At 44.2% G+C, this 27420-nt stretch overlaps 1 protein-coding gene across 2 annotated transcripts in view; it reads right to left on the bottom strand.

Moving 5' to 3' along the window:
• Positions 1–479: 479 nt before the first annotated feature.
• Positions 480–27420, bottom strand: part of LOC108158732 (5-hydroxytryptamine receptor 2A) — a 55145-nt gene continuing 28204 nt past the window's right edge. For both annotated transcript variants that reach the window (XM_033391991.1, XM_017291336.2), the window contains exons 5-11: positions 27185–27294; positions 14313–14502; positions 14104–14241; positions 8435–8710; positions 3918–4769; positions 3036–3157; positions 480–2018 (exon numbers count right to left, since the gene is read on the bottom strand). In XM_033391991.1, coding sequence (XP_033247882.1) covers positions 3059–3157; positions 3918–4769; positions 8435–8710; positions 14104–14241; positions 14313–14502; positions 27185–27294 — 1665 coding nt within the window. In that variant the 3' untranslated portion in view covers positions 480–2018; positions 3036–3058. The remainder of the gene's footprint in view (positions 2019–3035; positions 3158–3917; positions 4770–8434; positions 8711–14103; positions 14242–14312; positions 14503–27184; positions 27295–27420) is intronic.

The raw sequence follows: 27420 nt of genomic DNA on the forward strand, positions 1-27420 counted from the left end.
AGAAGAAAGCTTATATTCTACATATACTCGTGTTCTTCATCAGCATACATTTCCGAATCGATTTCAAAATTAACACAGCCCCACTAAAAGGTGACAAAAATACGTTATTTATGTTACATCTAGTCTGAAAGTGGAGACTCGCACTCGATTTTGTTTCAAACTGGAGTAATCACATGCCTAATTTTTGTAATAGTCTTTTTTCAGCGTAAAATGGAAACCCTAGCAGACTCTGATCTGATTGCGATCATTAGTCTTCTCGACACCGTAAATATATTTCCTACGAGATTTAATATTGCTCCCTCCCTTTATAGAAGATGTTTCCTTCCTTTTCAAAAAAACTACGATACCGTGATGTGGCGTTTAGAGGGGGACCACAGATTGGCTAAATCGGCAATCGGCTGCGTCGAGATCCCAACTAACATTACCTTTTTTTCGAGCTAAGACGGAAATAAATCTGGTAAAAGCAAATAACATTTGAATGAAATTTAATTTTTATTTAATTTGCAGCCAATGTAGTTTATAGTAATTTCGTTAGTACAATATAACTTATGCTGTTAGATGAGTGGTTCCAAGTCGCGATTGTCTCTCATGCCAAGCAATAGTTCTCTGCTAATGCGCGCCAATGTTTGAAATGAAAGATAAACATTTGAAATCAGTATAATCGAAATGAACAGGTGCCTTGGGCAGACTTTGATTGATAAGTGGTGTGGGTGTTGTTCAGAACTATCGTTTGGCATGGGACAAGTCGGACTTGATTTTCGTTCTATTGTTATCCGTATATAGACATGTATCTGTAAACACTTAGCGGCTAAGAAATGGTTACTGCTTAAGGATTTTGTAGAGTTTTGATTTTGATTTCGAGTAGTTTGTAAAACATTGTGATATTCGCTTAATCTTAACTAGAATATGCCGCACTCTATTTGTTGCGTGTCTGCTTGGTTTTGCTAATTATGTTTTACCCATTTTTCCCGAAAGTAGTTTGCTCTTCAAATATTACAAGTTTTCGCGGCCACCTTAGGCGAACGAACCTTCTGCTAACAATATGCGATCTTATTCAAAGAAATCCTTGCCCATAATAACCATAATAACTCGTCCTTAGTATTTAGTAATCGTACAACAGCTTTAATTGTACATACACTCGTATAATTTAAATATGTGTGTCTTTAACAATACGTTTAAATTTCATTTAAACTGGTTTCTGGTTTATGGGTTCGACAATGCGAGTAATTTACTTTACAATAGAATCTATCGATATTACCTACAGTATAGTACGATGCTCAAATCGATCGCTCAGATCATTGCACACATTGAATGTCGCTAGATAGAGGCGCCATATATGTAGCTATAATATACATATACAATATACATAATCGAGTACTCGCTTCAGTTATAACGATTCCAATGCCTTGGCCTCCCTTCACGTCCCATGACCCGTTCCCTCGAAGCAGAAGAGTTAGAGAGAGTGAGAGAGAGAGAGAGAGAGAGAGGGAATGCTATCTATCATCTATAGAGCTATGTCTAAGTACATATACAATTCACATCAAGTTCAAAACACACATAAAAAGTTTAGGAATTAGAGATCTCTATGTATGTGTATATATATAGTATATAGGTAGATATATTTACTCGTGTATGGGGGGTTAGCCGCTCAAAAAAAATTATTTTGATTATATATAGGTGTTTTGTATCTCTTGGTGGCATTTCAATCAATTCAACGCTTCAGTTTGCTTCCAAAAACAGTCTCCACTTGGCATTTATAAATTAAGCTAGATCTAACAGCGAATATATAACTATAATATAGTACTCGTATTTGCATAGGTAAACGGTAACATTAATTTAACCACATTTAGCTTAGCTATTTACAATAGTACGATCTAGGGGTTGGGTTGTTCCAGGCGTGCCTCCCATGCATCGTCTAAAGTCATCTTTAGTATACGTTGGATTTGCTCTGCCCCGAAGTTGTTGTGTATAGCCGAAGAGGTAAGACCTGCATCCACTTGCAGGCTTAGCAGAAGCGTCTGGAAAAGAGTCCAATTTGCAAGATTCATTAGCAAAGTGTGTGGGGGTGGTGGGGGGCAAACTTTTATATACGATTATTCACAGAAAAGTTCATTCAAATGCACAGGCGCCAAACTTAGCAGAAATTTTCGAAATTAATGTTACTTAATTTAACTTTCGTGTTGCCTTTGGAAATGAATGGATGAATGGCAGGGATTTTGCTGCTGCCACATGCAGATGGGTCGGTTTCAGCTACAGTTCTGGGCCTCCGCCCGCCCCTCTCCTCACCACCCAATGAAATGCAAATGGAACTATTCAGAGCTGTTGCTAGGAGGAGAACTTGTGCGCCCCCCTTGCGTCTTTGTAGATAAGCCTTCACTACCAGTTTGGGGCGGGCAGTCGGAGAGACTCTGGGGCTCTGGGAACATGCGAATGTAATGCGCATTGTGGCATAATTCGAATGGCCGCTGGCGTCTGGCGTGGCTTGTGTTATCCCATCCGGTGGCTGCATTGACCGAATCCAAATCGTCCCGTGCAGATGACAGTACCGATAAAGGTTTGATAAAACTTTCATTTTAGCCACAGTTGAGTGGCCAGCCCAGCTCAGCCCAGCACAGCCGACCGTCGTCCTGTTGCCTGCTGAAAGTTTAGCTCCCTCCCAACAGTTTAAAATTTGTTTCAAGCCCTCCCCGTCCACACGCCATGGCAGCCGAATGGTGTTTGTCTGCTTGCCAAATGCGAATGTGGCTCGTTGTCGCCGTCATGCCAGCGAAAATTGAACGCCAAAAGCGCCAAATGCAAAACACTTTGCGCCCCAACGAGAAGCACCATCAGCCATGACCTCCAATTCGAATAAACACTCCACTCGAAGGGAGCAATATCAATATCGGGGCTCGTGGATTGAAAATTGAAACTGCAGACTAAAATTGGATACACATAGAAGGGAATGAAATTTTGTGTGCCTCGGATCAGCTCAATAGGTCAATCGCGACAATTTAAGAGCAGCAGCCATACTCGCATCTGTGCCAGGGACTCACCTTCGCCTCTTCGCATGCACTATCTAAAGCTTCCCACTGCGATAGTGGACTGGTCGGTGTCCGCCGAATAGAATGCGCTTGAAAGCTTGCCGGAACTCAGGGCTGAAGATGGTGTAGATAACCTGAAAGGTGAGAATAATAGTTAGTATTAATCTAGGTTAAATTGAAGTTGTGGTTGAGTAATAAAAGTTATCAAAAGAAACATACAACACACATTCGAATTTTCGAATCGCAGAACAAATTCCCCTTTATTATAAAGTAAAAAACGCCCTCAACAATGGAATTTTGAAAGATGGCTGAGCTAAGCTTAATCATATTTAAATCCAAGAAAAGGTGATTAAAAGATCTAGTTCTTCCTACGGTATTTTTTTCTGATGTGCTCTAACGTGACGCCATCTTGTCTAGAAGTGTCAGAATCACCTTGACTTCTAGAAATGTCATTTTTCTTTTTCTTTCGAGATTTAAAATTGGCGAATAAAAATATCGGACGAATGTCAAAATGGAAGTCGATGAGGGTGTGCCAATGAACAGCGCAATGGACGTTGACTTCGAAATTTGTGCTATGTGCCATAACAGTACTTCCAACGTTTGCATCGAGTGCCAGGCCAGTGAAGAAGAGATCGTTCCCGAGCAGTGCGACGTTGTTAAGGGTGTATGCCAGCATGTCTACCACTACCACTGCATCTCGCTCTGGCTGCGTGTACGTCAAGTGTGCCCCTTGGACAACAAGGCGTGGGATTACCTGAAATACGGACGCTAATTTCCACACCGCTGCTGCTGAGGACAAGTCATCCACGACCTAATTACAATAAAAACACTTTACCTAACCTAACCTATATGTATATGTATGTGCTTATGTACATATATTTCTGGGTTATTTACCGGATTCAGGGTGGAGTTGAAGTAGCCCAGCCAGAGGAAGAGCGAGGCCACGCTGTCGCTGATCTGGCAGGCGTCGCACAGTGGCATCGTCAGGGCCATCACGAAGAAGGGCAGCCAGCAGACCACGAATGCGCCCGTGATGATGGCCAGGGTTTTGGCCGCCTTCCGTTCGCGCTTCGCCTCCAACGTCTCCTTGCGCTTGTTCACCTTCTGCATGGGATTGGCAATGCTCGACAGCTGCTGATGGGGAGCCGTCGGGTGGGGTGCTCCGGCTGCGGCCGAGCCTGGGTGCTGCTTGGATCGCGGCTCGGGAGTCACGGGTATGGAGCTGGTAGAGACGCACAGCGGATGTTCCTGGTTGCAGCTTGTCAGCGTACTGGTTCTTGCCGTCATCGGACCGGCGGCCTGCGGTGCCACTGGGCCGCCCTCGCCCCCTGTCGGCGAAGTGGGTGTCTGCGGGGAGAGTGCCGATATCGATGTAATCGTTGTGGCATTCGAAGTGCTGGCCCCACCGCCACCGGATTTGGCAGTTTTTTGTATCTGCTGCACTTGTTCCAGCTGCTGTTGCAGTTGCGGATCCTCAAGCACCTCCACGGCAACCCCAGAGCCATTCGCCTTGCCCAGTGCGCTGTCCTCCCCATCCGCTGTGGGGGATGCTGCTGCTGACGCTGTGCCCGTGGCCACCGCCGGCGTTGCTGATGTTGCGGTTGTGGCTGATGCCTCCTGCTTTCCGTTGCCAATCTCTACAGCGCCATTGGTTGACACCGACTTTGTTGCCGACTGGCCCTGCTGCTTGGCCAGGGCCACCAGGTGGGAGACGGTGGCTATCTGGCTGCCCGATGTGCTGGGTGCCTGCAAGGGAAATTCAACATTTAAATCGTCTCTCACAGATTCAGTTTACGACGGCCAAAGTCAGATTTCATACGCCAAATTAGCATTTTAAATCAGCGCTGGCCACACGCGCGTACCAATCATTCGGATTGCATTCATAAATTTATTTAGCAGGGCTCTGCCGCCGCCTCTGCCGCCGCTTCTGCCGAGTCTCACAGCTGGCTGGCTCGTCAATTTTCATGGCACTTTTACCGCCACCAGTTGAGGTTATAAATTTTGTAAATGAATAAAATCAGTGTGTAAATATTTGCTTTCGTTAAGCATGTTGGCCATTTTGGGGCGACCTCCCACAATCCCCAGCCCCAACGACTATTTCTGCTTATCAGGCAGCGCCACACACTAGAGTGCCTGCGGAAAAGGCTGACTACTCGAGCCAATTTGTCGGATGTTACATACATACATACATATTTGAGGTGCCGGTCGGGGTCCGGGGTCCGGGGCGCTTGCCTAGCACTAAAATTCACATAATCACCTGTAATTTGAGCCGGGCATAGGTGTGGGCAAGGCGGAAGTGGCCCAACGGCTTGTCTACATTATGTGCAGGAGCGTAAAGTGCTAAAATGAACTTTATGTGTTATAAATTGTGTCTGCGGCCATCTGGCGCCACAACCACCGATAACGATTGGGGATGGTGGCCTGGCATCACGAGCAGCCGATAGTATTGCCACGAACGATCATTATTCATTTAAATATGCAGAATGATCGTGAATTGGAAGGGGAAGGCATATAGTTGATCTGTTAAACTACGCACTTGATTGAGATTTGACTAGTCTGAAGTAAAACTGGTCTTATCGATAGTGCTGTATCGGCTATATCGTTATCGATGGTCTATTTTTAATCAGAACACAACAAATGTGGAACAAGTGATCAATAAGTAATTAATTTTCTCCGTTTAATAGCATCAGCATGTTGCCGACCAAAGGTAAATACACTAGTATATAGAGAGGAATAGGCCACGTTCCATTAATGGCCTGTTGGTGCCTGAACCAAATGAATTTAACGACTTTGATACCATAATATATTGCGAAACATATTGTTATAAGCCTGTAGTCGATCGGCCCCGGGGACTACAACAGGAAGACATTCAAATTCGCCAATAAGTAAAAAATGCACTTGTCCACAATGGGCGGGCTTAGGACTGGACATTAAATTCAATGGCTATTGGCAAATTGTCCATGACAAAAGCGACATAAGGAGCATATGGGACTGTGTGTGTTGGTAACCTTTTGTTACTGCCATTGTAATGCTGTGATGCGAATGCCAACAAATACTAGTTCCGACCATATTCAATTTTCAATCTCGTTTCGCAAAGTTCTCTTTTTCAACGACGCCATAGAATCGTATGATGTTTGTGAGAACGGTTCGTGGAAAAAAGAAGCAGAAGCAAGGAGAAAGCAAAGCCGAAGGTAAAGACAAATCAAAGCAGAAGCCAACGAAGCTTCAAATCGGGAAGAGAGAATATAGTATTAAAGAGGCATGGAACAAAGGCGAACAATGGGGAGTGCAGTTTGAAGAATTTTTAATTTTTGCACCTCAAATAGATGGTGATTGTTGTGGGGACAGGGATGCATTAATTATGCAGTGCAGTGCGTAACAAAAAGTTTCTTTTGTTGCATTTTTTTTTCCATTTATTTGAACACCTTTTTGCCTTCGCTTTCCCTTATTTACTTTGTGTGTGTGTTTTGTTTGAACAAGCTCATGCACGGAGTTTGTTTGGACTTTTTTCTCATATTTAACACACACACAACTATAATAATAAATTTATATATTTGCTTGTGGGCCTGCGTGTGTTTGCTTATTTATTCGGCTGTCCACTTATTTGCAAACGGGGAGGGTGGCAGGGGGGGCAGAAAGAGAGTGTGAGAGGTGTGCAGAAGCCATTCCCAAGTAAATATTTAATCTTATGGGCAAGACTGTGTGCGTGTGGGAGGGACCGTGGACGGGGACAGAGGGAAAGCAATGCAAAGGCAAATACCAAATACCAAATACAGTTGGCGTTGTTATTTTGGCCAAGCGAATGGAAACGAAAGCTGTTAGCCATAAGCCATCAACATATTTTCTTCAATTACTCAAGCGTATTGAGTGCCTTGTTAGGCGCCCCAGAATCCAAGGGTTTGGGATCCAAGAAGCCAAAAGTCTAACCACTTCCAGTTCCAAGGTATATTCCGCAGAAGGTGAGGCCTGCCACGAAAGTGTTTTCTATTATATACACGAGAGCGAGAGAGAGGGAGCTTCAAACAAATTAGTGAAGCCTGAGGCTGCGACTGTCTGACCTTTTGTTTAATATACCTTTAAGTGACTTTGGCTCCTGTTGCTGTTTTGTTTTCATTGGACTCGCTCGTTCTCTTTCTATCCACCCCCTCTGTCTGGCTGTGTAGGGAAGGAAGAGCGTATCCTTGTGACAGCTTATATTTGACTTTGCTATTACTTAACCGGCACGAACCTGGCGATTTGGCTCCTGCTCTGTCCTGCCGTGCTCCCTGCTCCCTGACCTTTGACCACTCGACTTTACTCTGCCACCTCGTCTCCAGCAGCACAGGAGCCTGCTGCCTGCCTTGTGGCAATGCAAACAAAACGTTCAAGCAATTTATTTTGGCTCTGCTCTTTTATGGTTTTTTCCCGTCTCTGCTTTAATGTGTGTTATTATTGAATGTGTGGTCCTGGTTGGATTATTTTTTAGCCATAAAATCGCTGCCCCCAAAATTGAAGTACATAAAATGCGGCTAAATACAAATTTGGTATCCGGCAATCCCCACCCAACGTACCCGAACCCTGCCCAAGCCCCCCAACCAATAAACAGAAAGCTTTGCCTGCATTTTATCGCTGACATTTCTGTCGAGTGGCGGGTAATTTGCCTGGATTTGCGATTCAAGTGGCCGGGACATCGCCCCCGGGCCGGATTCCTTATCCGTGCACTTAAGACTATGCCCACCCATCAAAATACAATCAACATTTCGGCTACATTAGCCAGATTCCCTTAATTTTGATATGATTTTGATATATACTCTATTATTACAATGGAAGTTATTGGAAATTAAAGGAGAACATTTGGAATCCACTGGAATATGTTACGGTAGAAACCTGGAGTGAAGAGGTTTTCTGTAATACCTACTAGGCCACCCGAGATCATTATCTGGAAATGTTGCTCACGGAATTCTCAAGTGCATATTGCTGGGATGAGAGATAGGTTAATGAGACATTAGTAGAGGCAAAGAACCCGAAGGGTTCCCCAGGCAAATATAAAGAAAAACTTCCCGAAAAGGTAGCCAAGAGGAAAAATCATTTGAATCCCCCGAAGGTAGGCGAAAGAGAGGGCCGGGCAGGATAATAAAGCGAGAAATGAGCTGGAGATGGAATGGAGATGTTAGTGTGTGGTAGTCGTCTCCCATCTCCCATCTCCCATCACCCATCTATCCATTCCATCCGTTTGCTTGGTGTTGGTGGGTTTATTTTTGGTCAGCCCATATCTGTGTGTGTCTGTACGTGTGCGTGCCTGCACTCTGGAAAACAGGAAGCAAAGCCTCAGCTCAGATCGTTGGGCACATGTCAGGCGTTATGAAATTTGCTTTAAACCCAAAAAAAGTGTATGTTCTGCTGCTCATCTCGTCATACTCGTGTGTACATACCTCGACGCCAGCACGACTCTTGCTATCCACATTCGAGCTACTGAACTCGGTGTCCTCCACAGTGTTGACCGTATTTGTTGAGTTGCCTTCGACCAGGCACAGGGCCGTGCCGGTGGAGCCACCACCACCGCCTCCTGCCGCTGCTGCTGCTGCTGCTGCCGCCCCTCCTCCAGCTCCTCCGGCTAGATTTCCGCCCTTGGTCTTGCCCGTTGAGAATCTTCCAAGGCGTAGACGCAGTCGATTAAGTTTTGTATCGTTTGCCGCACCTCCATCCGGCTGTAAGAGAGGCAACATAAAGATAGAATGAGTGAGTGTCTGAAGGAGGAGTTTGGGAGATGGGAATCCTGAGAACTTTGTTTCTATAGTTTCAATCTGCATTGATTTTTGCACTCCGCCTTTGACCTGTACATGACTTCAAATTAAATTCATACTTCTTCGCACAGCATTATTAAGGGGGTGCGGTGGGGTGGGGTTGGTAAATTTGCATTTTCTCTTCTGCTTTCTGGGGCTCACGCTTCAATAAACCGCAATTTGTACGCATATCAAATGCCAATGCCTGAGCCTTAAGATCCCATCCGATCCGGGGCCCCTTCTTCGCCCTTCAGCCCCGCTGCCGATGCTGCCGATGCTGCCGATGCTGCCATATGCATATGTAAGTCGGTTTCCTCCCGTAAATAAATTGTGTGTATTTGTTACAGTCACCCAGGAGCATCCTCTCCCACACCCAGAAGGCCACGCCCTGCCCGAAATAAATTTCACGTTCGACTGCTCCCAGCGCTTGACCTCTTTGATTTTTTTTTCTTCTTGCCAACAGCCGCGTATCCTTTTCTTATTTTTGGCAGGGTATTTAGAATGAACTACGGAACCCAAGGAAAGAAGCTAGAGGACAGTATGAAGTGTTTTAATATTGAAGGATTAAGAATTCATATAATTCAAGCTCCCTTTTTAGGAATATCAAGAATACCAAGAACAAACATTTCGAGCTCCTTTCAGTCATGAAATGTCGCTAATGGTAGCTACGGAACTCTCTGAAGACAGTGTAATCAAAGTTCTGCTTTACTTTTGGGTAAGAATCTTTGCAGTGCTTCTTTGTTGCCTTCAATCCCACCAAATTAAAGTAATTGAGTAGTCGAACCTTTTGGCTCGACACAGCATCGTCATCGTCATCTTTGTCGTCGTCGCCTTCGTCGTGGTGGCTGTTGACCCTTTCGAAAGTCGATATTGCTTTAAATAAATAAAATTATGCTGATTTTGCTTTCGTGTGCGGAAATTTGAGGAGCCTTCCCCGAAAAGGGTTCGAGTGTGTGCCGCTCCATCCGAGAAATGGTGTGAATATTTGCGCAAATAGTATTAAATGGATTTACAGCTCCTCTATGCATGTGACCTTTATTTTGTGGGTGAAATTGCTTCTCGGCCAAGGGCACAAACTTTTCCTCAAGTGTCTTGTGGGTTGCTTTTCCTCGGGCGGAACAGCCAGAGATGGTCACGGGCTACGGGCGGTCAGATAGCTTATTAAATATTAAAGAGTTTAAGCTTAATTAGGCGCAGGACCTGCCCTTGGGGGAATTAATAAATAACAGGCAAAGAGGGGGTTCATCATTCGGGTTAAATTTTGGCTAGATCCAACGCCAACGAATCTCTGCTTGATTCTTTATTCGGTTGAACATTCGAAAAATTATTGTTTTGCCATGAAATGAGCGCAGGAAAAGCCCTCTGGCGGGGATGTTTCTCCGCCCCCTCTCGCACTCTCTCTGGGGAAATGCTGTCACTGGAAGATCGCAAAACTTAAGTACTGAGGCACTTGCGTGTTACTTAAATACCAAAGCAAATAACGCCACACACAGATGCAGACACGTGCGTGTATTGGGAGATAAGAGCGATAAGCACCCTCCACATTTGTGTAGCATACTTTTCAGCAGGCCGGCAATAACGATAGCGATAAGGATAACCTCACAAGCCCCAATGTGTATTTTATGTAGATGTGCCTTCTATTCCATTCTTTCACTTCTACCCCGCTTCCCCGCTTCCCCGCCTCCTTTCTGCCTCCTTTGATTCCGTTTGTTTTTGTATTTAAGCGTTCGCATAAACGATACACTTCTGTCTTCCTGTCTTCGTGTCTTCCTGTCTGTCTCTCTGTCTTTGTCCTTAGCCATTTTTGGCACTTTGGCTAATTTATGTAAATTGTTTTCTTATTTAATTGTTTTTCTTGCCGGGACATGTGTTCAGCTTTCTAAATATATACAGACGTATATGTATTTATACGTATATACACATATGTATATGTATATGGAAACACATTTCTGTGTGCCGCCTGTATTCAATAATGTGCCTTTCATGCGATTTATGTCGGCCCTGTCTGTGACAAGAATGCCCTGGTATTAACTACACTGGCCAACAGAATTTATGACTTGAGCAGGACCACGGCACCAGCAGGACAGCCAGCAGGGCAGCCTGCTAGAAAATTAAAATAAATCTCCAATAAATAAAATCAAAATCAAATGCAAAAGGCAATATGTGATGGAAATAATAGGAACACACATTTCTTGGAATAAAAAATACATTCGAAACATATTTTATAATTAACTTTTCTCTTTCCTTTTTGTGTACTCATTTCAAAAACATTTTCGTACAGTTTCCATAAAAGTTTCCATTTGTATTAGTATTTCCTTTTTACTTCATTTATGTTATCAAAACAATAGCTTTTTCAAATACATTTTGTACGTAATTAAATTGTGTAAATTTCTTTTAAAAATTTGCATCCTTCCCAGAATTTTCCTCCTTGAATTTTCTGCCTAGATTCGTATTTCTATTACATCATGTTCCGAATTTCCACTTATTCTTCCAGTTTTAAAGTGCTTATAAAATGTTACATTCTAAACACTTTTCTCCGATTTCCTGGAGAGTTTTTCTTGGAAAATATCCATTGTTTTTGTTGAGCAGTTTTTTTTTCCGTTGGTTTATATGAATATTTTTCCTCTCTGGCGCTAGACTCAAACACGTCGTCGTCGTCGTGTGTCGCAGATGGCGCATTGGGCAAATATGCTTTTCACCCATTTGTCTGCCGGCTCCTTGACGGCCTTTGTCACATGTTTGTTTGGGTATGAAAATAATGTCAATATCGGGAGCAATCAGTTCGAGATGCTGTTGCAAATGTAATTGTGTTGATGGCGACGATGATGGACAAGAGTGGGTGTGTCTCGGACACGCATCGGCCATGTACAATATGGAGATTGTCCCTGGGCACTTGGGTGGCCTCTGACTCTGTTGGTGTATTATTAATAACATTTGCTGGTTCGATGCCGGCTCTCACATAGTGCCAATAGCCGAATTACAGATAATACCTGTTTGATCGAATTTACCCCTAATTGCCATTTGCCATTTGCCGCCCCCCCTGCCACCTGCCCCCTGCCATTGCTAATTGCAAAATCAAAGTGTGTGTGATGCTGATCCAACAGCTTCCAAAACTGTATTTCAATTAAAATTACAACACACACAGCGAGGGCGAAAGCGAGAGAGACTGAGACTGAGAGAGAGTGACATTAGAGCTAAATTATTCAGGATTGGCCACTTTTGATAGTTTTGGGAATTCGATTATGCCACAACTGCAGTTTAAATCATTTGCACCAACGAATTATTTAGCAATTTGCCCAATAAACAGACGGAAAGCAAATGCAATTAACTGAAAATGCATGTCCTGTCCCACAGGAATCGTTATATAGTTAGGCACCACAAAAGCTGAAAGGCCCGGCGTGTGGAGGATGGATGAGTTGACTTCTATGGATATTTCCTTTGTGTGTGATGCTGCCGGCCCCGCCATGTAAGGGACCCTCGTCAAGTAGCAGGAAAGCAATTTTCAATTTGAAAGCATTTAGTTGGCAGAGAACGAAGAAAAAGTAACCCAATGAATAACAAGAGAGTTTAACAGGGAAATCAGGAGGGTCGTACCACAGATGCTCTTTCTATTGAATCTCGGCTGTGTTTCGCCCAACCGCAAGAACTTTGCTGGAAAACCTTTCAAAATTAATCACATAGTCAACGCACTCCCCACTTGCCCTGTAAGGGATTCCCAATGCGAGTGTGTGTAGGGTAAATATATTGTAAAATCAACAAGCATGCCGTGGCATGGGCGATAGGACAGGAGGATGGCAAGGACTAGAGTGAGTGGCACTAAATGGATGCGTATGGGTGTACGGGGCGAATGGACAACTGGACAACTGGACGGGTAAGTGTGTTGACATGTAACTAAGGCACGCATGTGGCGCTGGATTGTGGAAGGACAAGGGGCCAGCACGTGGGACAGGACACGCGGCAGGACATGGGGCTGGACATGTGTACGATTGGCAAATAGTGGACAACTTGTCTTGTTTGCGCATTGAATTTGTGATTCCAATGACTTTTTGCCAGCCCTCTCTCCCACTCTCTTTTCCACTCTCTTGGATAGCTTTTCTATGTATGTATGTATGCATGTGCACGTGTATAGGTAAGTGCTGGCAAACATTTCTACGTCAAATGGTCATTTTCAATTTAGTAAGCACTAAGCTTAAGCTAAGTAGCAGCCCCATCCGCAGCCTCAGCCCTAAAATCCTTGGACAAAAAAAAAAACGAAAAACGAAGAGCTGTAAGCAGCCTAAAATAATAGAAACCAATTGCCGGATACCCTAACCTGAATCTTAATTTTCTTTGGGCTCAAGTTGAGGCGGTTCCATTCCCTAGACCAAAGATAACTTTTACGTTGCTTGAAAATTGTTGAAACTTCGGGATGCTGGACGAAAAACAAAATTGCAATTTATCTAGAGTTTTTCCTGTGTGTGCGTCTGTGTGGGAGCATTAGTTTGACCAGCTGCCGCATTAAGCCAGAAACTTCTGGCCAAAAAAACATTCTCCCGCACAAGCACACGCACACACAGACACAGACACAGACACACAGATACAAACAAGTCAAGACAATCTGTCAGTTTCCTTGGCTGCCACTTATCGCTCAACTTTCTCCTCTTTTTGGGCCAAGTCTGAAGATGACTTTAATGTCCACGTGGCGCATACATATCTTAATACCAAGTCGCTTTTCTTTGCTATATAGTATATTCGTACATATAAGTATTCGTCGTCCAAGGCCCCTTTGCAATGCATCTTTAATCACTTGGAATGTTGTTGCCTAATTACTATCCCCAGTCCTAGACCAATTCCCATTCGACTTCCCATCGGCCCCCTAATCCAAGAGAGTATGTTGTGCATATTTGAGCGGAACAGCGTCGTTGGCCCTGGCCAGGCCTCAAGTCATGTACAATGAACGGGTTGTGGCTGTGGCAGCTTCTGTTTCTCTTGCTGCTGCTGCTGCTGCCTGCGGTTTGGCCTTTGACTGACCCTTATCTGTGGGTCGATTCTGTGGCTGTGGCCGCAACGCGGTTAACTTCGTTCAAGTGCATAATTGCAATGGCCAGGCCGTGGTCTGGGGTCGCAAGACGTTGGAATTTGGGCCTATTGGGGGTTGCCGTTGCCCTTCAGCAGATATTGCCTTGCATCGAAATGAGATAAGTTCCCGCATACAGGGTCTTTCTGTGGATGGCTTATCCAAGTTTCCGTACAGTTTAGTCCCCAAATCCGGAGAAGAGAATAAATAGAACCCTGTTTGCCCCAGAGCCAGAGATGGGACTATCCAAATTACACTTTACCTGATTATTATTGACGGCCGTTTCGACCGGACGCGGGCGGCGACGATGAATGCGTTTGCGGGCCGTTTGATAGATTTTCCAATAAAGCGCCAGGATAACAAGCAGCGGCACATAGAACGTGCAACAGGTGGCAAAGACCTGCGCAATGGAAAGCGTAAATAAATCAAAGTCAAATAGCCGAATGGCGGGGGGCTGTATTTCTGCCTCACCTGATAGGAGACATCCTGCGAGACCATGCACTTCTGCTGCTCGATGCGCTGCAGATAGTCGGGATCCTTCCAGCCAAACTGCGGCGCCAGCGAGACAATCACCGACGCCGTCCACACACAGAAGATCATCATGAAGACCCGGTTGCTGGTCCTCGAATGGATGTAGTCAATGTTGGTCACCGCCCAATAGCTAAAAAGCAAAAACGAAACAAAAAACCCGTAAGCCAAGAATCAAATAAATGTTGCGAGAGACATGCCCCAGCAATCTATTTACAATTGCAGCACTTAAACATGGGCGCTTAGTTGCTCTATATATTTGGTACATACATGTATGTCTGTATATATGTAAATGTATCTCTATCCACAAAATGTAAATGAAATGCTGCATAAATCTAGGCGCTGCCACGCAAACATACACTCGCAGTGGGGCAGCGCCTCATATGGCATAGCGACAGAGTAACGAAACGTGTTCGATATTCAGTTTCCGTCTCTCGGTTTTCCATAGCATTTTGTTACCATTTCCCGCTCTCAGTGTTGTTGTATTTGTTATTTGCTCTGTTGTCAAATTCAAGTTTTATGTATGGATGTATGCCCCCCTGTCCGTGTGTAAGTGTCTGTGTGTGCCTGTGCGGCAGAGTGTGAGAGCGTTTGAGGCATTTTTCAAATTTCCATTTTCTGTACAACACAAAGGGAAGGTAACTTGGCTTTTGGAAGGAGTTGGTGGGCAGTATGTTGGAAATAGATTGTATTGCAACTAAGTGGAGTCCTAAGTTTATGGCCTGGTGTTAGGTTGATCTAGTTTTTGTTGTGTTTTAGTTATTTTTTGAGTAAGCGCATTCAGAGTTCGTTTTTCCTGTCTCTGTGAGCTAGTTTTCCACTTGCTCTTGGGTTCAACAACATGGCTAAACGAGTTTTTAAAGCGTTACGTGGCACGAAATATACATACAAACGCATACACATATGCAAAGCACACACAATCACATTCGCACAGACAATTATTCTTCCTTTGTGTGTGTGTGTGTGTGTGCATGTGGAACTATTCCACTCAATGGCGATGCCGAAGGATGTGTAATGTGTGCTGCTGCTGATGATGTTGCCATTAAATTGCTAATAGCTACAGAAAGAGTAAGAGATGGGAGATGGGAGACATGGAGGGGAGTTCAAAGGTCACAGGCTGCGCCTAAATCTCATCTGCCTCGCCTTAGGCTGCCATTCATCTTTTCTGCGGCTTGTGGAAATTAACGCCAGGAAACCGCAAATTTCAAAATATCTTACATTTTGACAAGGCCTGCCTAGCATTTTGCTCCTCCCTCCCCCCCCACTGGCCGCAGAGCACGTCGTGTGGCAGAATGTGGCTGCCTGGCTGGAGCATGAGCAGGAGTCAGGCCACATGTTTATGTTGTAATTAAAACCAATTTGCATAAACAAATATTATTGAGCCTCGTCTAGATGGCAAACGTGATGTTTTCCCCCCGCTTTTAGCCAGAAATCAACCGTTAATTGAGTTGACAAAGCACTCGAGATGGACTGAACTGGACTGGACTGGTTTGTAGATGGGATCTACATTCACATACGCATCGTTCGTGCCATGTGAATAGTCACTCCGGGCATAACTCAATTTATCTACACTTGGAATGACAGCTTTATAAATATCAATCCTCATACATTTCTATATACTAATGAAATGTCACTCAATTAGCAAATTCACATAGCAGAATGCTGCACAACGTTGAGTCGTTCTAGTGGATCCGAGAGTCACTTTAAGTTGCACTTCCTTTCAGTCTCTGTCTGACTCTTCATAGGGCATCAAGCATACGCCATGTATGCCATACAAATAATAAATAACAATGAATGATGATGCTGGTCGATGACTTATGTCTGGTCTGCGCCAGACTCTGACTCTGACTCTGATGCTGATTATGATTCAGAGGCTCCGAGGATGTTGTGCTCAGGATCTCTACCAGCACCAGCAGTGCTTCAGTGTCCAAGCCCGAGCCCCTGCCATTTTGATATTCATTAGCATAATATAATCGACTTGGAGCTGCCAATTTTGATTGACTGCTTAAAATTAATGGAATTTTCTGATTTCGCTGCCACTGCGCGTTCTATGTACGTACGTACAATATATTTTTTTTTATTTTCCGCACTTTTTGTTGGGCTTTCAAAAGGAATCGCTGTGCCATGCATACGCAATGAAAAATCCATGCAAATTAATAGCGAAACCCAATAAAGTGTCTGTCATGCTTTTGTCAAAGTATTGCCGGGCCGCAATCTATATAGCTCATACGAAAAAAGCATAATAATTTGCTATGGGATGGTGTATGCCGCCTTCTAAGGCATGCCGGTGCTGTGCTGCGAAAATTCAATTGAATTGAAGTCAATCAATTTATCCCAGAGACGTTTCGTCGCCAACTTAAGTTGAGTGATGAATTATAACAATTTATTTGTGAGCCAAACAATTTAAATGCGATTTTTCCATTATGCTGCTCTCCCCCACTCTCCACTCCCCACTCCCCACTCCGCACTCTGCCCTCTCTATCCTCCTATCCTCTTGCTGTTGGAGTGCTGGAGTGTGTGATAAATGTGCGGCACTCGAGTGTAACACTTTTTAATGCATTTAAAAATTGCGCGCCTAGCACACAAAAAGCTCATTACTCTTACAGTTGCCTGCCTCCTGCCTCCTGCCTCCTGCCACCAGAGTGTAGCATGTGTGCTATATAAGAGGAGTTTTTCTACTTAATTTCGTTGTGCTCATATCAATTTATTCATTTCTCCCTTTGTCTAACTTGTCGTTCTGCTGTGACTCCTGAAAATTCAGAGAAATGGTGTGTTCATGAATCATGAGATATTATCCCTTAAGTGGTTTTACTTTTAATTTTTACTCATCTTCTTATTGGGTAATCCTCTCGTAATTGACTGTCAAAATGAATCTGCGTAGAGCTCGTTCCGCTTTGAGAGGCTTACGACCAGGGCCCTCAGTTTTTTAAAACGATTTCCCATCTGTGTGAACATCAATTTTTTAAAACCAACAACTCGATGCATTCGCCGCCCCCCCCCTGAGAGCGCTTTAAGGAAATTGCCGGAAAGCCACAAACGCATTAACAAAAATCCATTTAGAACAAAAGCCACGCACACGACGGGATATCTTTTAAGCTGTTCATAATTAATTGAAATTTTATATACCAGGATATACTCGTTTGTGCGTTGATGCCGCCTATTCATACATATATGGATGTGTATGCACGGGGATGTGTGCATTGCCAAGTGGCGAGAGCCAATATTTATCTAGGCATCGCATCGGTGGGTCCGGTCCTTTGCAATTCCCATTTCAATGCATTTTTGATGCCCGTCGCCCGATGTTTGCTTTCATGGTTTATGTTTTTTGTGCCCTTCCGCCCGTCCGACCGCCGAGAGCTAATCGATTGCATTACATTCGAAAGCAGCTCAGCGTGGGTTATAAAAAACAAAAACAGAAAAAACAGAAATATAAAAAAAGAAACGAAACCATAAAGAAGAGCTTTCACCTGCGGCTGACCCTTTTTTCGATAGGTTTTTGTTTCACGAACAACAGGCAAAATGCAGGAATGGCTTAGGTCTGAGGTGTACACGTGTGTACGGCCATATAATAGTTTTGTTTTGTTCTACACCCTGCGGCATCTGTGGCATGATTAAATTTTAGCAAAATTACTCGCTCTCTTTCCCAGAACCTCTGTTGTTTCCAGCGAACAATGCCAGAGACAAAACAATAGCTGAAGATCCTGTTTCTACTACCAAAAATTGTGTTGCCACGATTGTTGTTTTGTAAGTGCTTTTCCAAGGGTAAATCAGCCCGCAAGGTGTACTGAAAGCGTGCCTGGAAAATGAACCATATTGCCATTGCCTCACATCCAATAAATCTGTCCATCAGTCTGTCTAGTTTGTGTAAAGTTTTAGTTTTATACGATTTTTGATACGATTCTGGTATAAAACGGAAGCTTTCGCTTCCGGTAGCTCTTCTTTCTTTCCTTACTGTTTTAATGGCTTAATCATACTCATTGTTAATGCCGTTCAAGTGGAAATTGTGATTAAATACATTTGCATAATATTGCATTTAAACTTGGAAGCCATTAACGTGTCAACTGATTCAATGTGTCGTATGATTGTTATTTAATTGGGTTCTGTTTATTGGCATACAGGCAGTCTCCCCGCAAAACTCTTTTGTGCTTGCAATGAATGCTGCTGAAATCAATTATCGTATTTAATGAGGTTCATTGGGATCGCCGAGTGTACCAAGAGTAGCTCTGTTCCTTTCCTGGGAACCCCTAGAGTATTATCTCCTTTTCTGTTGCTGTTAAGATTGCTGCTGCGGCTGATCCCATATTTCTTGTCCACTTGCACTTGCGTCTGGCGGAATCTGCTACGTTTTTTCCCTTGGGCTACTTGGCTACGACTTTCTTACAGCGAAATTCAATTTGGAACGTGCCACGTTGCCAGTCAGCAGGACCGAGTGCCCTTCAAAACAATTTAATATTGCGGGTAGTTCCTGGTACAACAGCGACAGATATTATTATTGAAATATATATTTTGTCTCCGTCCTTTGCTCCGTTAATTTCTCTCTAGAAGTGGGCCAAGAAGAAGGATGCAAGTTTTGGTTTATTCTTTTAATAAAACGTAAGGGAAAATATCCATAAAATATGGGGCTGGGCTTCGGTAAAAGTTTCCTAGTTGCCGCACAGCTGGCGCAGGATGCGTCTTTCCTTGATTACAGGACCCCTTGCTCCATAAAAACAAGGCACACAGAGATAGAGAGAGAGATGCGTGCGTGGCATATGCGTGCCCTGAGGGTGGAGCATGGGGGAGGCCCGCAATTGTAATTTACGGCAGGGCGACAGGAAGACACACAGACGGGACGGTGAGCAAGAGGCCTATGAGAAACTTATGTAAATTACAAGTAGAAAACAAAAGAAGAGCAGAGTCTGCTCCTGCTCCGGCTCCGGCTCCTACTCCGGCTCCTGCTCCTCATATTTCTGCGATGCATCCGAGTGTGCTGATTACTGTCTGGCTGCCCTGCTGCGCTTACTGCAAGCAGCAGTCTTATGCGTGTCTTCATTTTTGCCGTTGCTTTTCTCTTCCCGCCCAGACCCGTATCAGACCTCAATACGAAATACCCTGTAAGTGTACGGGTGTGTGCCCTGCTGCAGGAAGTCCTTTGGCAGAGCCACCATTTCACAATGAAAATGTTGTGATATATTCGTATTGCCATATGGCAATTGATGTGAAAGTGGCTTGTGGGAAGGGAAATCTCCTGGTCCGGATGCCAATGGAGAGCCCAGCCAGTACGAATAGTCCTTAATTGAAAGCAGTTCCATTCTATTAATTTCTAAGCAGACAAAGGCTTACGTGCACTTATGTACATATCAATTATTAAAGATTTGTTTGGAAAACACAATTGAAATGCGATAAGTGGGAGCATTATATAGTTTCGAACTGTTTTAATATAAAATTGGTTTGTGTTATACGCAATAGAGACGGGAGAGAGAGAGCTTACAGGACACCGCCTGCGTCGATTAAAATGCAGCAATTAGTGGTCTTTACTTATTCTTAGAATTTGCATAATTGCGTGGGCCATTGGTTCGTGAGAAGGGCAATAGGGGCTGGCACGGACCCGGCACTTAATTATATTTAATAAGCTTAATCGTCTACGGTACTCGGACGACACTGAGTCCGGTCTGAAGTAATTATGCCGCGATTTGCATGTTGCATGTTGCATCTGGTAGCCGTTGCCAGTGCCAGTCGTGCTGGGCAACAGCAACAGCGAGGGTTACAACAAATAATTATCTTTAATTTAAAAATAAACGCCATTGGCTGGACTCGAAGACAAAGTCCTCACAAAGTGGATTTCCATGTTACCCATTATGCGAAATTGGAGGAAAAGATTCCACGAAAGATGGTGTGTTTCTGTGGGGCCAACAATGGATTAACCGGCTAGCTGCTTGGCTTGTTGACTGCTTTGGTTGCCTGCTCTGTTGGGTCTGGGTTCTGGGTCTGGTCTCTGTCCTGTGTCCTGTGTCCGGGGTCCTTGTGGTTTTGGGGAAAAGTTTGGCGCGGTAGCAGTCCCAAAGAACCGACCATTAATCACATGGCTGCTGGGGAGAACTCTGCTTAACTCAAAAATAAATACAGAGCCCACACAAAAAGCCACAAAAGACGCACAAACAAACACACTCGGACAGTTACTTATGGCTTAATAAAGCCACAAACTTTTCAATGCAAGTGGAAAAGTAATTTTCATATCACAAAACCAAAGCCCAAAATGGATTCAAACTGGTTTAGTTTTCTAATGCATTCGCCGGGTGGTCTTCTGGTCTTCTGGTCTCCTGGTGGCCTGGTTGGCCTTTTAATTTAACTGGAAAATTTCAATCTATCTTTGGTCACGCCTTCTTCCGCACACTTTCTGCGGTCCCTGGTTCGCTTTTGCCATTTGCTTCCATTTGCTTCCATTTGATTTGATTTATTCGAAATTCAATTTACTTTTCGCACTGATTAATCATCCCAAGGCGGCCATTATTTTGATTTATGCCCCAAAACCGAAACAAGCAGAACCAAAGCAGAAAAGAACAAATTTCCTTTTGCCCCAAATTGAAATTACGCACTTTTGGGGTTAGCCACACACAGAGTGACAGTTATAGAATTGTAATGCGTCTTCTCTGCGGTGGGGGTCCAGTGGTTCGGTCTCTCTCTCTCTCTCTCTCTAGCTCTGGGCCTCTCTCCTCTGGCAAACCTCCATTTTGGGCTCGTGGTTTCCCCCACTTTAAATGGAAATGTTCATGCAATTGTTTGCCACACATCTCTCTCTCTCTCTCTCTGTCTGCCTGCCTGTCTTCCTGTCTGTGGTTTCATGCAGTTTATCTTATAATTGCTTTGACATTTCATTTGAAAAGTTCGACTATGCCTATCGATTCGATTGAGGAAGTTGTTTCAGTTCCTTGAAGCTCAATTATGGCCCAATATTCATTATACATATTCTGGGTAATTTTTGGTTTAACTTTGCTCAGACCTTGAAGGGATTGGCATAATTATGGTTCTCACACTCCTCCATCTATCGGCTCACCATTTGAGTGTTTGTGTGGCTCGTAGTCGTAAATATTGATTGAGGCATTTTGTGATGTTGCCACTCGAATACATAAATCATTAGAATTATGTCAAGCTCTGCTAATCGAGATTGAATAAGCTCCCAAATTTATAAACGCACACACAAGCCAGCACTTAAAGCCATTTTTCTCTCTCTCTTTGTTTGCTTTATTAATTTTCTCCCTCTCTCTCTCCCTCTCTCTCTGGCAGGAAGTCCATCAGAGAAGCAGCAGGAATGTGAGCTTTAAACGCAACAAACACCTCATCGCAAATGTCGTTGTAACTATTACTTTTTCGACTTGTCATACACACAATCTCGTCCATGCAAGTGATAATTTTTGTATATGTATGCGCCTACACTCAGCAAAAAAGAAGCAGCATATTCTTGATTGTTTTTTGGATGGGAGACTCGTGCCAGCAAAAAACGCTCTTGTGCAACAGGTATTTGCGACTAAAAACAAGACAATTCGCACTTGATTCTATGACCATGACCATGCTCTTTCGATCTGGGAACCTTTTTTTTTCCTCAGTGTAGAAATGTTGTGGGTTTTAGTGTTGGTGGGGGGGCGGGGGGGGCATTAGCAGATAACATAAATGTCTTAGTAACGTATCCGGTTTTATTGCCTGGCTGGTTTTGTGTGTTTGCTCTGCTCTGATCTGGGGGCCTGTTGCCCTTGCGGTTGACTGTCGTCGTCGAGTCGTCTGTTTGCCTCTTTGTCTCATTAAACATTTCAAAAGGACTACACACACACACACGACACAGATACCCACGAATATGTGTGTGTTTGTGTGAAATCAAATGTGTAAAGCAAATGAAGCGTACTCTGTATTTTCTCCCATTCTCCCTGAGACTGAGACTCTCAGGCTCTGCATTTGTGCCACGAAAACTAATTATACTGTTAAATGCGTTTGTTTAACTGCCAATTTAATTAAGGTTATGCCTTTGTTTGGCCAATCCCTAATCTGCCAGCCTTGGCTTGTTTCAATGCTCGTACGTACATATGCATATGGGGCCGTTGCCCAAAAATTTCCCCAACATTTGTGCAATTACCAAACTTGCCACGTCCCCGCAGACCCTACATGCCATGCCATGCCACATGCTGCACATGAAAGTTGCGGCATTGCGGTCGGAGTAGGGGTTGAGCTGCAAGCTTTGCCTAAAATGCTGCGCGACAGCATGAAAATTATGTAAAATTAGTACAATGTGCACTTTGCAATCTGCACTCAGCGCCCGAACAGTATCGGGAAAAAGTTTGCCCATCCGCATGAAGTGAGTCAAAATTTTGTTGTGTTTACTAATATAGCTATATATACTATATGTTTTTTTTTATCATATTATTATCGCGGTGGCCTGGTATGTGGGACTACGAAAGTGTTTAATGTTACGGATTATTTCTGCTGATTTTCCTCGTCCGTATGCTGCTTTTTTCGGTGCCTCTTCTTCTCTGCTGTTATTACTGCTGTTGCTCTGCTGTCCATCGGCTGCTGATCTGCTGTTACTGCTGTTCCACTCACTGTTCAGCATGCCTACTCTTTCTTACATATGTATATGTATATGTATGTAAGAAGGCTGTGCTGTCTGTACGCCCGCGTCCCCTAGTCCGAAAGCGAGAGGCCAGAGAGCGGATCACGAGAGTGTGAGAGCGGTCGTCACAGAGAGCCGTCCAGCGTCCGAGAGAGGACTCTCATTTACTCAGCTGTCAGCCGTCGTCTTAATCAGTTGTCCGTCGCTAAAGTCGGAGTCAAGTAATAATCACTTAAAACCAACCCAGCCAAATTGTAAAACTCTTACACTGGCTACCAATAAAAAATTAAATTAATTACATATGTACATATATATATATATATATTTGTATATTTATATCTTCCATAATCTTCACTTTTACACCTGTTATCCATAAATTCTGCCTTTATTTCAATAACTCGTTTGCATATTTTCTCCACACCCAATGCGGTCATACTTTTTGCTCTCACTGTTTGACTTTCACCAATGCATGCACACGGACACACCAACCGACACCACACGCATAAGCTGAAAGAAAAAAATTGTCTGACAAGAGCAATTACAATTACACATTGCAGAGCACATGGAAAGGACACTGTGGTCGCCGCGCCAGTACATATTCTTGGTGTTGTTGTTGCGGTTAGGGTAGAGCGAACACCAATAACATCAGCAACAGCAACAGCAAAAGCAACAACATAGCACTGAAACCTGGAATCCACAGACTCCATCGATGGTGGCCAACGAATATGAACATATAATTACGTTTTAAGTGCTAACTGGTAAAATATTTACGTAAAACTATGTAAACTTAATTGAAATTTAATTGAAAATGTCATAAATGTGTGAACAGAACGCGCACAAAAAACCCGAACAGGACACCAGAAGCAGTGACAATGGCAGTGGGACAAAGCTGCAACCTCACTGACAACAGCCACATTCGAGGCAGCTGGCAGAGGGCGACAAACTGTTGGCCAGCATGCGGTTTAGAGTCCGGCAATCAGGGAAACACGGCTACTCCGACCATAAACCTGCCATGCCCGGGGCTAACACTAACAGAACCGGGCCCGCGTGAGAGGCGGAAAAAACTTGGCATTTAAATGCTTTTCGGGCATCGGGCAACATAAAGCTGGGGGGGCATTTGTCATTTACGGTGGCTGCAGAGACAGAATCTGTCTTGCTGTGTGCGTGTGTGTGTTTGTGTGTATGCTGCCACTAATAATGACGTCAGCAGCATGCAGAGCGTGAAATTTATGCACATCTCTACCAGAAAGTGCCCGTGTGTGTGTGTGTGTGTGTGTGTGGGAGGAGAGCGTGTTATGTATGTGCATATATTGGAGCGGCATTCGACAGAATCAGCAGAAGCGGAGCATTGGGTCAGTGGCATAAAGATTAATGTCTGTGCGCCATTTGTCGTCGCTGCCCCTTTGGTCAACACTCCATTCCCCCCCATCCTCAGCATAGGCCCCATTGTGCTCCATTCCATTCGGAGAACCTTTTCGTTCTCTGCTCGTTTTCATTCGTTGTCTCGCTGCCGTTTTCTGTTGGCTCTCGTTTCTGTAAATATTGTTGGCACTTTGTCTTAATTGCTTAAAAATTACTGACATGGAAAATGAACTCGGAGAATGTTAACCATGCCCCACTCCGCCCTGGCGCATTGTCAACGATTCGGCAGCAGTCCTAACGACAAATACTTGCAAATATTATTGTAGTCGAAATTCAGGAACTATTTATCATTCAGTTGGGGGGGGCCTCAGCGGAGCAAGATGAGAAGGACAAGGACAAGGACAAGGACTTGGAAGGGCAGGAGGGCTGGGCAGAGCAAGGACCGTTTGACAAACTTAATTTATTAATGCACAAGCTCTGTCTCCGTCTTCTCTATCGTTCGTGCTCTCTGTCGCTCTGTGTCGCTCGTCGCCTTGTTGCTTAAAAGGACATTAATTTTCATTTCATTTGGCGATAAAACAAAGACTTTCCATTTTAAATATCAAGTGACAACTAACAAATAAAATGTGCCCGTAAGTCTTTTTCGGGTAATTGTTTCGCCAGCTCTCCAGCTCTCCAGCTCTCTACGGGTTCGGGTCTGCGTTCCTCTGTTTGGCACTCTGGCAAATCATCGTTGCTGTCATGCCCCGTCATTTGCATACTTTCCCTAGGAGATGGGAGATGGAAGATGGCAGATGGAAGTGCTGCCCTGCCCCGCCCTTTCTCCGCACAATCATAATGTGAACTAAGACTCGTGTCTTCTTTTTGGTGTCCAGCTGACAGGCAAATGGCATTTGTGAGATGCCGATGGCCAAGCCGAAAGCCGGGGCTTCAGCTGATTGATATGCATGTGAAATCTAGGCATCACTTGGCTTTGTTTATTGACAGGCAATTTGCGGAGCCAGCATTTCAATTTGCCAATTGACAGCCGCATCACAAAGACATCAGCGATGGCCACCCATCTATCCATCCATCCACCCACCTGACCTCCCGCTAACAGCAGCCAGAGGAATTTCCAAAGAAAAAGAATCGTTTCAATAGAGCAAATATCGCAAAATTTCTGCGGATCAATCAAAAGCATGCCACAGCAAAAGGCTTAAACTAATATCATGCCGAAATGAAATTCACATCCAAACATCTGACCGTAAAAACATTTCACTTGGAATGCGTTCATTGGTCGTTAAAACCAATAAAAATTCGGTTAGAATTTTAATGAGGCCCATATCCGAAATATTGCGTATACGCCATAGCTCACCTCTGCACTCGTGCCACAGAGGCGGGGCAAAGAAAGCGATTTGCATTATTTATGGCCACGTCGGTCGCTTCGGCTGCGCTCTAATTGAAACCGCGAAATAATTGGCCCGCATTGACCATCAGCTTAGCCAATTAATGCGGCCATATAATTTCAGCTCATGGGGGAATTTTAAACAGCATAGTACAGAGCAGAGCAGAGCAGAGCAGAGCAGAGCGGAACGGAACGGAACAGTTCTGGTTAAGCCCGGAGCGGGTCCGACCGATAGGGTCCTCAATAAAATGAAATTAGCCGCTCAAGTGCAGCAAACATTTTGGAAATTACAGTGCGGCCACGGACCCTGGGCCCTGCTTCTGCTTCTGCCTCGGGCTCGGGCTCGGCCTCTGCCATGCCTTGCATTTGATTGTTCATTAAAAACACTGTGGGAAAAGTGTCATGGGTCCTATGGTCGCTCCTCCCGCTCGCTCTATCGGTGGCATGGGCTCATTCAAACGGCATTACGTATACGCTGTGCGGGACGATTGGAAAATTGCAGCATTCTTGCAGCTAAGTGGCCGTAAAACTGCCAGCCAGGGACTACCATATCTCCTCACCCCTCCAGCCTTGGGCCCCTGCCATTGTCATTGGTGGCAAGTGCACGAAAATTAGCTGACACTGGATGTTTGGCAATAAAATTGACATTCGAATCGACAGCGAGTCGACTCGTTCTCTCTTCGGTATCCCTTTTTTCCAGGGAATACTCGAAATGCCGAAATGCAATTCGTTTTTCTCTATTCCTCCACACAAAAACACACAGAGACACACAGGCCCCTCTTGCCATTTGTTGTTTGCCATTTTGCGTTCTGTTTTTTAATCGATTGATTGAAATGTTTGCTACAAATTGATTGATGGCATGCATCCAGCCATGTTCGCATGCGAGTATATGTACATCTATCTGTGGCATATGCCACCACAGAGAATATGTATATATATTTTAAATTGATAGAGCCATCAGAGCAGAGTGCGGTTGGAGCGGAAGGAAATGGTTGATGTGTATGTTTGGGTGTGTCGATTTATTGGGGAACTTCTTGCCAAAGTTTCGATTCTGGCAAATAAACTTCCTTTGAGGCTCCAAAAATAACCAAATAACTTTTAAATGCACTCTTTTCTCTCTCCATCTCTCTCCATCATTCCTATGAGTGTTTCTACAGGGTATTTTCCAGTTGTTTCGGCTCAAATGGTTACAAGTTATTTTTGTGCTGTTTTAGGTTCGGTTTAGGCTTTATTTTTTTGCGTGCATTACGTTCTTGTTGCCAAGTGGATTTGTAAAGAGATTTGACATGTTAAAAACTTGATTGATTGATTCGCTTAACTTGGGCACACACACACGCGCATATCACGGAGAGATAGGGAGTGAGAGAGATGGTGAGAGGGTGAGGGAGCGGCAGAGCTTAAGGCTTGTCTTACACGCCACTTACAAGTAGACTTTTGAGTCAATTTATCAAACGCCGGGTGGGTATGTGGCGACTCAAAGTAATTACTTACCGATCCACGGCAATGGCCACCAAGTGCAGAATGGAGGCAGTGCAGCAGAGGACATCGCAGGAGGTCCAGATATCGCACAGCTCCGGGCCGAGTATCCAGCCCTGGCTGATCTGTATACACGAGATGGGAGATAGGAGGCCATAAAGTTGGTTAGTCAAATAGACAATAAAAGCTGATGGCTTATTAAATTTGATGCTCCCACCCACACACTGACGCTTGGGGGCTGGAGTGGCAAA

This window comes from Drosophila miranda, chromosome 3, assembly GCF_003369915.1.
Source record: "Drosophila miranda strain MSH22 chromosome 3, D.miranda_PacBio2.1, whole genome shotgun sequence".
NCBI classification, from domain to species: domain Eukaryota; kingdom Metazoa; phylum Arthropoda; class Insecta; order Diptera; family Drosophilidae; genus Drosophila; species Drosophila miranda.